The 16,394-nt window shown below is 41.8% G+C and overlaps 2 protein-coding genes across 17 annotated transcripts in view; both read right to left on the reverse strand.

The window, feature by feature from the left end:
• CEP152 (centrosomal protein 152) overlaps positions 1-4,181 on the reverse strand; it is a 149,876-nt gene extending 145,695 nt beyond the window's left edge. For 8 of the 15 annotated variants that reach the window (XM_086320791.1, XM_086320790.1, XM_086320789.1 and 5 more), the window contains exon 1: positions 3,712-4,181. The gene's annotated coding sequence lies outside the window, so the exon portion shown is untranslated. The remainder of the gene's footprint in view (positions 1-3,711) is intronic. The other 7 variants (XM_086320792.1, XM_086320793.1, XM_086320788.1 and 4 more) reach the window with 1 other exon arrangement.
• A 6,942-nt stretch (positions 4,182-11,123) lies between these two features.
• The window catches only part of SHC4 (SHC adaptor protein 4), a 138,518-nt gene continuing 133,247 nt past the window's right edge, over positions 11,124-16,394 (reverse strand). Inside the window, exons 11-12 of one of the 2 annotated variants that reach the window (XM_086320795.1) lie at positions 14,856-15,106; positions 11,124-13,459 (exon numbers count right to left, since the gene is read on the reverse strand). In XM_086320795.1, coding sequence (XP_086176921.1) covers positions 13,304-13,459; positions 14,856-15,106 — 407 coding nt within the window. In that variant the 3' untranslated portion in view covers positions 11,124-13,303. Of the gene's footprint in view, positions 13,460-14,855; positions 15,110-16,394 lie in introns of both variants that reach the window. The other variant, XM_086320794.1, reaches the window with a different exon arrangement.

Here is a 16,394-nt window from a genome sequence, read left to right on the forward strand (position 1 = left end):
AGTGTGGTGTTGGAGAAGACTCTTGAGAGTCCCTTGGACTGCAAGGAGATCCAACCAGTCCATTCTAAAGGAGATCAGTCCTAGGTGTTCTTTGGAAGTACTGATGCTGAAGCTGAAACTCCAAAACTTTGGCCACCTCATGTGAAGAGTTGACTCATTGGAAAAGACTCTGATGCTGGGAAGGATTGGGGGCAGGAGGAGAAGGGGACGACAGAGGATGAGATGGCTGGATGGCATCACCGACTCAATGGACGTGAGTTTGAGTGAACTCCGGGAGTTGGTGACGGACAGGGAGGCCTGGCATGCTGCAATTCATGGGGTCGCAAAGAGTCGGACAGGACTAAGCGACTGAAATGAAATGAACTGTAACGATATTTGCTTTTCTCTTTCTGACTTACTTCACTCTCTATGACAGTCTCTAGGTCCATACAGTGAAGAAGGCAATGGCAACCCATTCCAGTACTCTTGCCTAGAAAATCCCATGGATAGAGGAGCCTAGTAGACTGTAGTCCATGGGGTCGCTAAGAGTCGAACACGACTGAGTGACTTCCCTTTCACTTTTCACTTTCATGCATTGGAGAAAGAAATGGCAACCCACTCCAGTGTTCTTGCCTGGAGAATCCCAGGGACGGGGGAGCCTGGTGGGCTTCCATCTATGGGGTCGCACAGAGTCGGTCACGACTGAAGTGACTTAGCAGCAGCAGCAGCAGCAGGTCCATACAACCAGTATTTGTTGAATGAACATTGCTCTATACAGATGCATTTTTTCAATAAAAATTTTACCAGGTTTTTGTCTGCCAGATGCCAGATGTATCTAAAACATCACATCAGCCATGGAAAGCTCACAGTCCCTTAGGGAAACAATGATACAAATAATTATAATAATGCTGCTGTTGCTGTTTAGTCCCTAAGTCACTATGGACTCTTTGCAGCCCCATGACTGTAACCCACCAGGATCCTCTGTCCATAATTTCCCAGGCAAGAACACGGGAATGGGTTGCCATTTCCTTCTCCTGGGAATTATGATACCTTGTCAAGGCTGCATATTGTCACCCTGCTTATTTAACTTATATGCAGAGTACATCATGAGAAACACTGGGCTGGAAGAAGCACAAGCTGGAATCAAGATTGCTGGGAGGAATATCAATAACTTCAGATATGTAGATGACACCACCCTTATGGCAGAAAGTGAAGAGGAACTAAAAAGCCTCTTGATGAAAGTGAAAGAGGAGAGTGAAAAAGCTGGCTTAAAGCTCAACATTCAGAAAACTAAGATTATGGCATCTGGTCCCATCACTTCATGGGAAATTGATGGAGAAACACTGGAAACAGTGTCAGACTTTATTTTGGGAGGCTCCAAAATCACTGCAGATGGTGATTGCAGCCATGAAATTAAAGATGCTTACTCCTTGGAAGAAAAGTTATGACCAACCTAGATAGCATATAGAAAAGCAGACGTTACTTTGCTGACAAAGGTCCATCTAGTCAAGGCTATGGTTTTTCCAGTGGTCATGTATGGATGTGAGAGTTGGACTGTGAAGAAAGCTGAGCACTGAAGAATTGATGCTTTTGAAGTGTGGTGTTGGAGAAGACTCTTGAGAGTCCCTTGGACTGCAAGGAGATCCAACCAGTCCATTCTAAAGGAGATCAGTCCTGGGTGTTCATTAGAAGGACTGATGCTAAAGCTGAAACTCCAATACTTTGGCCGCCTCATGTGAAGAGTTGACTCACTGGAAAAGACCCTGATGCTGGGAGGGATTGGAGGCAGGAAGAGAAGGGTACGACAGAGGATGAGATGGCTGGATGGCATCACCGACTCGATGGACATGAGTTTGGGTAAACTCCAGGAGTTGGTGATGGATAGGGAGACCTGGCGTGCTGCGATTCATGGGGTTGCAAAGTGTCGGACATGACTGAGCGATTGAACTGAACTGATAACAAATCCTGTAATAGAGAAAGTACACAGCACAAAATAACTATGCCTAAGAAGAAAAGAAGGCTGAAAAAAGTTTCATAGAAAGAAAAGCTTTAGATTAGAAATAGATCTTAAAGGACACAGCATGGCTGTATGTGGTTTAGAAAGAGGGTACTCATTCAAACAACCTGGGGCAAGGTTTTGGCTCACCTGCTTATCAGCTGTGCAAACTTGCACAACTGGTTCCATTCTTCATTAATAAAATAGGGTTTTATTTAATAAAAGCTGTACTATTTCAAAGATTGGTTATGAGGATCCACAAGATTTGTGTATGTAAAGTGCCCTATAGTGTGTGTCAATCAATACATTTTAGTTTTGTTTTTTATATAACATGTTACTGATGAATACAACTCTACCAGCTACAAAAGATGTTAAACAAATGGACAGCATTCAGTATATCTAAGAAAAGGTGAGTGGCCCTGTGTGTGAAACCCTACTTCAAATAATGCAACTTTTTCTGTGATAAAAATAACACTTGCTTCAAGATGCCCCCCCAATCCTGTTCCTTCATGAATTTAGTCACTCTGACACTTTATGTCTTTATTTCTTGTACTTTTCTTATGGTTTCAATTTCAACTCATTTAGTTGAGTGCATTCACATGTAGGAAGTGCATATACATTGTCTCTCATTGGGAAGGATATGGTAAAATTCAGATTAAATCAGACTCAGTTCATGGCTGTAAGACAGAAAAGGCTAAGTGCCACAAAAGTGGTTTTTAAGTGCCCTGCTGCTGCTAAATCGCTTCAGTCGTGTCCAACTCTGTGCGACCCCCATAGACGGTAGCCCACCAGGCTCCCCCGTCCCTGGGATTCTCCAGGCAAGAACACTGGAGTGGGTTGCCATTTCCTTCTTCAATGCAGGAAAGTGAAAAGTGAAGTCGCTCAGTCGTGTCTGACTCTTAGCGACGCCATGGACTGCAGCCAACCAGGCTCCTCCATCCATGGGATTTTCCAGGCAAGAGTACTGGAGTGGGGTGCCATAATGCTACTTACTTGCTTATATGTTAGCTTCAAGAATGGAAACAGCCAGAGAACATTAGTCTGTTTCAGACTTGCAACATACTAAGGCTTAGGAGGCCTGTTTTATTCATTCAGCAATTACTTGCAAGCACTGTTCAAGATTACAAAGTTTATCAGGACTTGATGTAAGAACAGAAAACAGACATAAAGGCTAATGACAATAACCTGTGACCAGTACTAAGGACAACAGCTTGAACAAATACATTCAGGGTGCCCAGAGGATGCTGCGAGTAGGGAACCACAGGCTGAACGAAGAATAAGCCAAGTCCTTACCAAGGAACTCCGTTTGGCTTCAACTATGGCACAACAAACAGCTACCGCGAGACCGAAGGACCACGGAGCCCAGGATGCCTGGGGCTGCTGGCTTGGGCTTCCAGGTCACCTGCACTCGGTCGACACACGTGTACAGAGCACCCACTGTGAGCCAGGCACAGCGCCGGGTAACCACGGCGGGGGTCCCCAGGGCAGGGTCTCGGGGTTACCCTAGCAGTCTGGAGGAAGCGAGGATGCTTCCCAAACGTCATTTCTAAATAGGAACTTGAGATCTGGCTAACACTTCAAAGCCAAAGGCGGAGCCCCAACACCCGCAAACAATTCACCACACCGGGATTTGGAGAGGGAGGAGATCAGTCCTCCGGGAAGCCTCAACCAGGATCCCAAGGACCCCGCACCTCCTCCTATCCCAGCCCCAAACCCAGCCAAGAAGCGAAACTCACCGGAGGCCACGGATGCTGTCACAACGGTGACACTCAAGCTCCAGAGGAACACCACCTTCTAGGAAATACTTCTCCCGGGCTCTAACCCGCTAGCGTCTTCCTACTCACAACCGAGCCCACTGAGCCCCGAGCCCATTGAGGAACAGCCGCTTCCTTCAATTGCAGTCTAGACGCGGGCCTGGTGGGCGGGGTTATGCCGGCTCGGGACGGGGCATAAAAGCGGAAGTCTCCGCCTTTTTCAAGCTAGATTGAGAAATCCGCCCGCAGTTACAAACATTACACGGCTGTTTAAAAGCGGGCGCCAGAGGTGGCGGGAAGTTCCTCCTGTGTACCTATTGGTGGATTCCTGAGCCAATTACGAAAGTGTTGACTCTAGAGAGGGCGGGCTTATCAGTTACTTAGAGACGCCCAAGCACCTTGCCTTCATTGGCGCGGAGGAACTGGTCTCGCCCCAACTCCTTGCCCCTCACTTCACCATCTGGTGCAGTGTCTCGCGCCCACTACGCTCCCCACGCCTGAATTCCAATTGCAACAGAATCCCTCACTTTCCCCAACCTTAGAGATTTTCGCATTTACCCGATTCTCTCAGGTGATGGGTGCCTGCTTCCCCATCACCTTAATAGCCCGAGTCTTCTTGCTTACTAGGTCCCGCCTTGTTTGAATGTGTGTTTCTTTACTGATGAAATGACATATTTTCCACGTTTATTTACTACCTGAATTTCCTCGAGTGTGAATGTTCTTGTGACTTAATATTGTTCTTCAGTCGCCAAGTCATGTCTGACTCTGCAGCATGCCAGGTATCCCTGTTAACCTGTTCTGTTATTTATTTAATTGGAGGCTAATTACTTTACAGTATCGTAGTGGTTTTGCCATAAATTGACATGAATCATCCATGGGTGTACATGTGTTCCCCATTCTGAACCCCCCCTCCCACCTCCCTCCCCATCCCATCCCTCAGGGTCATCCGAGTGGACCAGCCCTGAGCACCCTGTCTCATCCATGGAACCTGGACTGGTGATCTATTCACATATGGTAATATACATGTTTCAATGCTATTCTCTCCAATCATCCCACCCTCTCCTTCTCCCACAGAGTCCAAAAGTCTTTTTTTACATCTGTGTCTCTTTCGCTGTCTCCCATATAGGGTCATTGTTACCATCTTTCTAAATTCCATATATATGCGTTAATATACTGTATTGGTGTTTTTCTTTCTGACTTCACTCTGTATAATAGGTTCCAGTTTCATCCACCTCATTAGAACTGATTCAAATGCACTCTTTTTAATAGCTGAGTAATATTCCATTGTGTATATATACCACAGCTTTCTTATCCATTCGTCTGCCTATGGACATCTAGGCTGCTTCCATGCCCTAGCTATTGTAAACAGTGCTGCGATGAACATTAGGGTACACGTGTCTCTTTCAATTCTTAACCTGTTCTTTTAAGACTGTGCAGCCCAGTGTGCAGTAAAGCTCTCTACTGTGTCTAACCTCCTGGGGTAAATGGTTCCAGTGAATTATCAAGGAGGGAGCTAGTAGCAGCAGATTCACACATCCTTTTTAACCCTTTCCCATATATATTAGTATGGAGTAAAAGGACTGTTAAAGGTTGCTCATAACCTGACTAGCTGCCTCTTGCTACCTCCACCATCCCACCCCTGATGCCTATACTGACCCCTGTAACCCAAGCATAAGGGTCTGCCACATAGTAGGTACTTAATCCATAGCAACAGGTGAGTGAAATCTCTGGCCAGGCTGCCCCTGATTCCCAGAGTGGTATTGTTTTGCTTATTTCTTTCACCTCTACTGAGTTGCCCACTTCCCCCTCTACTCAGTCTTCAAGATAGAGGAGTACCTCCTCTGAAGTCTTTCATGACACACGCCTCCCTTCCTCGGTAGAAATGATCTTTCTCCACTCTGCACACAGTGTACATCTCTTACTATAATCCTTACTATCTACTATAGTCAGTTGCTATGTGATTGTTTCACTAAGTCCAACAACATCTAAAGGCACTACTTTGCTTTGTGGCCCCTGGTAGGCAATCAAAATAAATTTGATTAATGAGTAAATGAATGAAAAAATAAAATGAAGTCTTTTTGTTTCAGAAAAAGCAAATAAAAGGCATTCAGGTAAATGGCAGTTGTTGAAATCTGAGCCAAGGTGTGTAAGAACTAGGCTTTATGGGCTTTCCACGTCTCACCACAGTCCATCAGCAAGGTGCTTGTAATGTCCCAAGTTAAGGGTTAAGATGAAATGTTACAGCAAGGATGCTAAATGATCCCTATCCATAAATAGCTATTTCTTAGATGGAAGGGAAAAAAAAAAACATGTTAAGGGAGAGGAAGCACATGAAGGGACAGTGTTTATTATCTCTTACATAGTGCTTTACACATTGATAACTTCTTTTACAGACACTAATTCATTTTTCCTCACAACAATCCTGTGAGGGGCTAGTACAGGTTTTAGGATACTGTTCAACGGTAGAAGAAACTGACCAAAAAAATAATAATAATTAAGTGACTTGTTCAAGGTTACACAGTTCATGTGAAACAGACAGAATTTGAATCCAACTCCTTTATCCCGAAATCCAGATCTCATCACTATATATAAAAGTGAAACTTACACACTTAAAAGACAAAAGATGAAAAACAAAGAATGTCAGAGCTCCCTGCCTCTAAAAATGGATTTGAGTGGAGCTATGGACGTATTCGGAGAAGGTAACGGCACCCCACTCCAGTACTCTTGCCTGGAAAATCCCATGGACGGAGGAGCCTGGTAGGCTTCAGTCCATGGGGTCACTAGGAGTCGGACACGATGGAGCGACTTCACTTTCACTTTTCACTTTCATGCATTGGAGAAGGAAATGGCAACCCACTCCAGTGTTCAGTGTTCTTGCCTGGAGAATCCCAGGGACGGGGGAGCCAGGTGGGCTGCCGTCTATGGGGTCACACAGAGTCAGACACGACTGAAGCGACTTAGCAGCAGCAGCATGGACATATTATGGGCTTCCCAGGTGGCGCTAGCGGTAAAGAACATGCCTGCCAATGCCAGAGTTGTTAAGAGATGAAGGTTGGAACCCTGGGTCAGGAAGATCCTCTGAAGGAGAGCATGGCAAACCATTCCCAATATACCTGCCTAGAAAACCCCATGGACAGAGGAGACTGGTGGGCTGTAGTCCAAAGGGTCACACAGAGTCAGATACGAATGAGGTGACTTAGCACCGACACGTGCATGGACGTATTATAATCTACACTATTTTCCTGACTGTCTATCATGTTTAATTCCTGGTCTAGGTGCTTGAATATAAAATGGGAGGCATGATCCCAGCCCCACTCCATACTCTGAGGTGCAAGATGCTTACATAAAAAGACCAGTGATAACACACAAAAAAGTAGTTTACTACATGCAATATGAGTAGATAGTACTAATTCTGGGGAAAAGTAAGCATATAAGGAAGGATCTCTCAGGGAAAGTTCCTGGAATAAGAGAAAGAGTTAACAGGCAAGTTGATTAGCAAGAGTGGTTGCAATAGGAAGGGTTCAGTTCAGTTCAGTTGCTCAGTCGTGTCTGACTCTTTTCGACCCCATGAGCCGCAGCACACCAGGCCTCCCTGTCCATCACCAACTCCCGGTAGTCAGTACAAATAAAAGATTCTTGTATTTAAAGGTAAGACTGGAGAAATAGGCCGAAATAAGATAGCCAAAAGAAGAGTGTAAAGTGTGGAGAAATAGAAAAGGCATGCTACAGAGGTAAGGTGTGGTAAGGCACAAGGAATGCATTTAACATGTCCAGAGAAACACAAGCACACAGAGGCATTCTGGGATAATAAAGACAAATGAGAAGAAAGAGAGAAAAAGTTCCAGGGGCCCTGAATGGTTCAAAGATTATTTATAGAATGTTGGATGTTTTGGGTCAAAGGTTGGGTCAAATGCTTTGCATTTTGACCTACCTGTGAGCTGGGAGGAACTATCTCTACCAAACTCCTTTACATTTCATGGGGAAATGACTGTTGTGATGTGGTCCCTCTGATTCAGATCATTTAGGAAGATGCAGCTAAGCCATCATTCCTTCCTATTTCCTACCTTCTCTTTGGTGTCAGAGCTATCAGGTCATCCTGTAATAAGGAGGACTATCCTCAAAAGAGCATTGAACTTAAAGAAGATCCAAGTTCAAGTTTCAGCTCTCCTACCTACTAGCTTTTGTCCACTCTTTAATCCTTCTGTGCCTCAAAGGTCTTATTTGAAAACAGAAGTGATAATATCTACTTTGCAGAATTGTAACAAGGATGAAATAAGATTGTGTGAAAGAGCTTTTTAAATGTAGAAACACTATTCAACAGGGTTATTTGAGGAATATCAGATTTTTATTTGTAGTATTATATATTCAAGAGAATTTTTTGAGCATCCATTAATCTTTCCTTATTAAGCAGCTTATCACAGAATCTACGCCTGCCCTCAGCCACTATTACCTCCCCACCACTCCAAGACCTGGCCATACCTGACTGGGTCAAAGGTGAGCACCAGACCCAAGCTGAGCCAATCATATTTCCTTCCCAGACAACAGAAATAAAACTCCATGAAACTGATCAAGTTTGTAACCCTACAGAAGAGAAGCAGATTTTTATTACACTTTCTGTATTTTACGGGAAATACACCACTTCCATAGCTGTGTCACGTATATAGTGCAAACTCAGACTGATGATCATGAATTTCTGCCACTCAGAGCCATGGATCTGCCTGGTTCCTGTACTTTGTAAAGCCTGACAGTTCATCTTTTCCTTGGTTCTGTGATAATCTGAACCTTAAAATATCTTTTGACTTGAGCAAGCTTGGATCATATAGAGTTTGAACAGTGTTCCCCTGAGTTTCATGCCCACTCAGAACTTGTAGATTAAAAAGAAGTAGGAAAACAAGATTATAAAAGTGGTGTTTTATATGCCTACATAACAAGTTCAATGGATATTAACAAAATGAAACATAATACCATTTATAAGAAATTATAGGATTTATTAAAAATGTTAATGTATTTGAGCACTTAGATATTATTGTCCAGTAATAGAATACAAATTTAAAGTTATTTTATATTCTTCTATCTTCTATCTGGTCAGGTTCCCAGAAGTAAACTTTGGGATGAAAATTTGAGTGCAAATGATTTACTAAGGAAGAGCTTCCCAGAGAAAGTGGTTAGGGACTGAGGAAGCTGGACAGGGAAGTGGAACAAGCCAGGCAGGGGTGTGCTTTCAGGAGTAGTGCTTGGCCTAGCCTGACCCCCTAGGGAGTTCTAGCGTATAATCAGGATGGGGTAATCGGCTGAGTTTTTCTGTCCTGCACCAGGGAAGGGAAGAGGAAGCCCACAGGCACTTCTGGCTCTGGGTAACTCAAAGCAGCTCGCCTAGCCTGAGGTTGTCCTTAGAATGAACAGGGTCACTTGTGCAGGCAGTTAGGAGCAAAACACACAGAAATGGCTCAACAGATCTGAGGGGTTCTGGACAGTCTATGTTTGCCATTCTTGGATCTTATTAATGTGTCTCTGGAGAAGACATCCAACATTTACATGTGAGTAAGAAATGGAGGTGGTCTCATGCAGCTCAGCCAAAAATGACCCCTCCCAGTCCTAGAATGATGGGACCTAGGACTACCAAGATGATCCAACCACCATGTTCTATGGATTCAGTATATTCAGTGAATTGGCCAAGGGTTAAAGTGGCAATCTTCCTACAATCTCTTTCCATATCTTTTACTCCCAAACTTTTTTACTCAAACTTTTTATTTTGATAAAATCATAGATTCATATGCAATTGTAAGAAATAATACAGGGAGATCTCCTATAAGCTTTATTCAGCTTCCACCAATGATAATATCTCACAAAACAGTAGTATAATAAGACAGCCAAATTATCCACACTGTTACAGTCAAGATTCAAAACAATTCCATCACACAAGGGTCCCTCATGTTGCCTTTTCCAACTGTGCCCACTTCCCTCTTTCCTACTGACTCTATTTCTATACTTTTATAAAAACATTTCAAGAATGTCGTATAAATGTAAGTCTATGGTACTTAACTTTTGGGGATTGGTTTTTTTCCTGCTCTGCCTAAATCTCTGCAGATCTAAGTGGTTATGTGTATCATTATCTCATTCCTTTTCACTACTGAGTATTGTTCCATGGATGACAGTTTGTATAATACTCATACATTAAAGGACCATATCTGGGACTTTTCCAGTTGTAGGTCATTAAAAAGAAAGCTACTACGAACATTCCTGTACAAATTTTTGTGGGACCATAAGTTTTTATTTCTGTATGACCAATGCCGTTGAGTATAATTTATTGGGTTGAATGTAAGTTCCATGCTTAGTTGTTTAATAAACTACCAAACTGCTTTCCAAAGTGGCTGTACTATTTTACATTCTCACCAGGAATGCACACATGATCTACTTTCTTTTCATCCTAGCCAACATGGTGTTGTTATTATTTTTCATTTACTCATTTTGTTATGTGTGTAGTAAGATCTCATTGTGACTTTAATTTGCATTTCCCTACTAGCTAAGGTACATCTGGAAGTTCTAAATTCACGTACTGCTGAAGCCTAGCTTTGAGCATAACATTGCTAGCGTGTGAAATGAGCCTAACTGAAATGAGGCAACTTCACATGCTTCTTGTCATCTGTGTATCTTCAGTGAAATGTCTATGCATTTTTTTGCCCATTTTCTAATTAGAATTTTTACTGTTGACTTTTCTGAAATTTTTTTTATGTATTCTAGATATGTGGTTTGCAAATATTTCCTCCCAGTCCATAGCTTGTCCTTTATCCTCTAAACAGAGCTTTCACAGAGCAAAAATTTGTACTTCTGATGAAGTGCAACATAACAGTTTTTCCTTTAATGGATCATGTCTAAGGACTCATATCCTGAAGATTTTCCTCTGTGTTTTTTTCCTAAAAGTTATCATGGTTTTACATGTTACATTTAAGTCCATAATCCATATGAGTTAATACTTACATAAAGTGTGAGGTTCTTTCTTACGCCTACAGATGTACCGTTGCTCCAGCATCATTTGCTGAAAGGCTATCCTTTGCCCAGAGAGTATAATGCCCCTTAGCCTCCCCTCCCAGTGGAGTCCCCAGGGCCGGTTAAGAGCCCCTCCTCTGTAGCCCACAGCTCCTAATAGGCAGCCCTTTCACAGGACTCTGCAGATTCTGTTACTGCTCCCTCCCGTTCCTCCACCACTGGCTGAAGAGCACTGCCTCCTCCCTTGTGGTTTCCCATACTCTGCCCAGACCTTTGTAAATAGTCCGTTTATTAAACTTTTCTCCAGTTACCCAATTTAAGTGAGCCATCTGTTTCCTGTCAGGTCCCTGACACATTCTACAAACGATAAATTTTCCAAATCCCAAACATCAGACATATTCTGTCAATTGTCATAAAGCAATAATCATTTATTTTTTTGAAAAGTTGTTTACAGATATTTATATGCAAATGGATTTCTGCTTTAAGATAGATGAAGATAAGAATGTGACATTAAAATAGCATGCAATCAATCTTCTTTTGTTGTTTCGTTTTCTTTTAACTGTGCCTGTGGCTGTAAGTACAGTATTTGCCCATTTAACTACTTATACTATTACAAATACTGATCATCTATGTATACTGCTCACATCAGTCATTCTCTTCGCATCTAACAGCATCAAGAACTCTTTCCTCCACCCAACCCAGTTATCACTCTGTTCAACCAGAATGAGACCACAACCCTCTTAAGGTAATTAGATCACCCATAAATTTCACTGATTTATACCCATGCTGATCCCCTTTACGAGGACAAATAATCAAGAATTATAATGTATGCAAAATTGAGGAAAAATAGATTATTTTCTAGTTGTATAAAAGAAAACAACATATCGAAGAAGCCAATGACAGTGTAAGTAAAATAAAAGCATAAACCTTCACATAATTAGAGTTCAGTGTGCTTAATTTCTGATGATTTCTATCCAAAAGAAGTTTCTCATATTTTATTTAAAATTTAGCAAATATTTCACAATTGCAAAGATTTATCTACATACCCAAAGTGAAGTGGAATTAAGGCAATTGTCCAGATAATTCATGATAAAAAAATTCTAAAGTAATGGCCATATCTCTATATGCAAAGCTGTTTTCTGCTACTCAAAATAAGCAAATCTACTTCTATCTCCACTACGTACATTTTCCCAAAGTTCCAATGTTTTTAACTGAAAGGCTGCAGATCTCTGCTATCTGAATGATGAACTCAGTGAGTACAGACACAGACTAAAGGAAAAAAACTGGTTTCCAGACTAATTATACAGACTGGTTATCAACACTAACCCCCAATAAAGGGGAAATTTGCTTTTTATAAACTCATATTACGGTAGGGCTAAAATGGACCTCTGACTTTACCTAGTCCAGCTCCCTCATTTTATAGATGAGGAATCTGGAGTCTAGACAGATTCAGCAACTTGCTCAAGGTCATACTGAGACCGTTCAGCGCTTTAACCTACACAATGCTTCATTACCTCATCAGTTTACCAGATGTGCCAACATGTGGCAAACCTTTCAACTTTTTCATTCAGTGTCTTCTCCCTGGTACATTTTGTCTGGTCATATCTAGAAAAGGTGCTAAGGATACATGTAGATGAGGGACTATGAGTCAGTCACCGCCAATCAAGGGGATATTTCCCCATACTTTAAAATAAATTCAGTACTTTAAATAAGAATAAAACCAGTATGGAGACAGACCATGAAGAACTGGTTTGTCATTTTTTTAAATCCATGCACTCACGAGCTCTTTTGGGGAGTCAGGGGAGTGAGGGGGAGAGGAAAGAAGGGAGAAACGCAATGAAACCAGAAATGACTGATACATTTGGCTTCTTTAGCTTGTCATATGTTACATGCAAACAGTCCAAATAGCAAAGATTGAGAAATACTAGGCCAACGAAGCTGGGCTCCAAGCTTTTAACTAGCAAACGGGACGGGCCAATGAGACAGACCAGTGCTTTCAGTGGCCTTCCATTTGATTCCACTGGCACAGACACAGTCCAAATTCAATGTCAAATTTATTTTAACACTGCAGTGAAAATGCTGCTAAATAGAAAATAAAGTCAGTAACTATTAAGCAAATTGCTTCTGATTTTTATAACAAGGAAAAACTCTTTTGGCAAATGGTTCTATAGTTATAGAATATGAAGACATTTGAAATTTATTTCCCCAATATGAAAATGTCCCCAAATTATCAAGTTGAAAGGCACATACCACTGCCCCAGCAGTTCATTCAAGTTGTCTTTAGCATGTAAAATTTTAATTGTGCTTTTAGCTTGTTCTCAACACAATATGGCCTTACAAAGTGACATCCGTGCATATGTATAACTTCTTTTCAAATGGACACATCCTCTTCCCCTTTTCTGATTTTCACTCTCTGAAGATCAATTTTTCTTAGTTCTTTGTTAAGGACCTAGTCCATGATGGTCTCAGAAAGATACACTTCACAGTTTGTGCTCTAATGTACCTAGAAACCAAATTTGAATTATCTTTGTGTCCTAATACAAAGTGAACTTTCCTGAAGCATCAGTGTGATGGTACTTCCAAATGGTCATTTGTTAGAATGCAAAAGTCCTGGATTATTATCTTTTCTCACTGGTTGTTTAAGGCTTACTTCACTTCCAGAAGAGATGATTGGCAAACTATTATCCATGTGATATCTGATAAGGTGGCCAACATTATCAAATACATGATCCTTGGTCCTCACCTTGAAAAGGAAATACAAATGTATTTAGGCAAAATCATAACAGTTCTGAAAGGGATAAACAACCACAGGGTAAAAACAGACATATCCTTGAATGAGATAACCGGCTGAACAAAGAAAAGTAAAGATACTTTTTAATTCTGTATCCTTTAGTAAACTATTTTCTCATTCCCAATTATCTTTTTAAAGAAACTGTCATTCCCAGTTAGGAAAATGGTAAACACTTGTCCTAATCCAAATTTGCAACCAACTTCTTTGCCATGTTTCTTTCTGATACAGTCTATCATGTCCCTATTCGTATAAATATTTGCGTCACAAAAGTATGACCACCTCTGCTATCTTTGGGTTAGCATGGCATATCTTTATTCATCCTTTCACTTTCAGCCTATATGTGTCCTTAAATCTAAAGTGAGTCTCCTATAAATAGCATACATATAGTTGGATCTTGTCTATTCAGCTATCCATCCAGCTATTCTGCATCTTTTGTTTGGGAAGGTTAATCCATTTATGTTTAGAGTAATTGTTTATAGAGAAGGACTTATTATTTTGTTCATTTTTCTTGTCCTGGCTCATTTATGTCTACAGGCACCCTCTGCTCTAGCCATACCTCATTTGGTTTAATATTATTCCACTGCTCTGTTTGCTCCTGTGATCCTTCCCTATGCTCCAAATGTCCACCTTTAAAACGGCTGGCCTCTTTCAAGGTTCATCGTACATGTCAGACCCTGCAAAAAAGCCTTTTCAGTCAGCCTCAACCAAAGCACCCCCTCTATCCTGAGAAATACCATAATGCTTTGGCTGAACCATTCTTATGCTGCTGCTGCTGCTAAGTCGCTTCAGTCGTGTCCGACTCTGTGCGACCCCATAGACCGCAGCCCACCAGGCTCCCCCGTCCCTGGGATTCTCCAGGCAAGAACACTGAACACTGGAGTGGGTTGCCATTTCCTTCTCCAATGCATGAAAGTGCAAAGTGAAAGTGAAGTCGCTCAGTCGTGTCTGACTCTTAGCAACCCCATGGACTGCAGCCTACCAGGCTCCTCTGTCCACTCTCAATTATTTAAGCATCTGTTTTATGAAATTACAAGCATCCCGAAAGTAAAGTCTCTGTGTGATACTCAGCAAGTTAACTGTGAATCCCTGAACTTCTATGCAGTAGGTATTCATTTAATTCACTGAATTGCATTAAGAAGGGCAGAAAGAGGCTGCCCTTTAAGTGATTCTCTAGGGTGACTCCCACTCAAACTCCTCCACTAGCTTCTATTTACCACTTCTGCTCCAGCTGGAGGGTTCAAGACAAAGTAAACCTTAACCTTAAACACCCTTCAGTATCAGGTTTTAGACCTATCATTCAGGGTAACCTGAGTCACAAGACTGAAACTGTAGTGTGGGTCAATGATACCTTGCCTTCAGGATCCACCAGGAGAAGATGTTTTGCCTGGCCTCCCTGTAGCCCACTCAGCACATACTGGCCAGGAGACGTTGCACTCTCTCGAACTAAAAAGTCCCCATCCTTCACCAAAAGGCTCTCTGCCGCTTTCCTGCTCAGCTTGCCATGGTAGCAGTCTTCATTCCGCAGCTGCTGCTTAATGTGTGGCAAAGAATGTGAGCTGGCAGGCTGGGCCGTGGCACCTGGCTGAACAGTTTCTGGTGCTGCTGAAGTCAAAAAATAGAGATACCACCAAGTTACCTCCTCATCCATCCTTTCATTCAGTCATTCGTTCATTCAGAAAATATAACTTGAGGCCCTACTGTGTGCCAGGTACTTTTTAAATAGTGCTATTTCTAGAACAATTGGGGTTTTTGTTTCCAGAACTTCCAATGGGCTCTAATTTAATGGTAGATCCAAACATTGCCTTTGGCTTCTGTTACAGGGAAAGGCTTGCCCAGGTGCAGGAGTTTTCCTTTCAAATGAGAAATGGAACTGACTCATGAGAACTGCTTTCATAAGTGCAGAGAGAGGCTCTTTATGTCCCAAGGGCTGTAGGTTAAGGAGAAAGAGGTTTATGCTGTACCTGGATTATAGATAACTTCTAAAACATTCCCAGATGTTTTGAAAATGCCTACAGTAACTTGGGCTATGCCCACTTTTAGCATCTAGCTTTTTCTTTTAACCCAAATTACCAATGTGTTTCTGAGATGCTTCTGTCCAAAAACTTTAAAGCTATGCTAAAGCTCACGGCATTCCTATTAAATGACCACTCTGCTGTTTTTGTAATTCACCTGCCTAGACAAAGCAGAATTGATCAAGTAGAAGAAGATAAAACATCAGGGAGGTATGGTCTGAGGCAAGGCCCCATGGCTCTACAGAATAAATGCTATCCAAAGTTGAGAGCCTGGGGGATTAAGAAGGTACATTCAGGTAGCCCGTTACAGTATTACTGGTTCTCACAGTAATAACAACTATTACGTGGTTCCCATTTATTAAGTATAATAGATACTGCTTAGTGCTTTACATATATTATCCTCAAAATCAGACAGGAAGGAAATGGATCTTTAAAAAGATTAAATGACTTACCCAAAGTCACACTGCTAATATGTTGTAGATCAGGGATTTGAAAGAGATCTATCATCAGAGCCCAGGTTCTTAATCACCACACTCTAAGACCCTTGGTTTAGGTGAGAAAATCTTTTCAGTTTCAAAAGTGGTCCAACCACTCTACAAAGGTCTCTAAGTAGATAGCAAGCCCATCAGGATGACATACATCTCCATAAGCAATAACACAAAATTCTTAGGTCTGAATCCTGATAAAAATTATCTGTTTATTTTGTTGGCCATGCTGCACAGCATGTAGGATCTTAGTTCCCCGACCATAATCAAACCCATGCCCCTTGCAGTGGAAGGGCAGAGTCCTAACCACTGGACTTCCAGGGGATTCCCAAAAGTTGTGTTTAATATAGTAAATTTACTAGGAAAATAACCACAGAAATCAGATTTTGT

Source organism: Bos grunniens, chromosome 10 (genome assembly GCF_055505025.1).
Source record: "Bos grunniens cultivar Pamir isolate PY7600 chromosome 10, Bosgru_T2T1.0, whole genome shotgun sequence".
Taxonomy (NCBI): domain Eukaryota; kingdom Metazoa; phylum Chordata; class Mammalia; order Artiodactyla; family Bovidae; genus Bos; species Bos grunniens.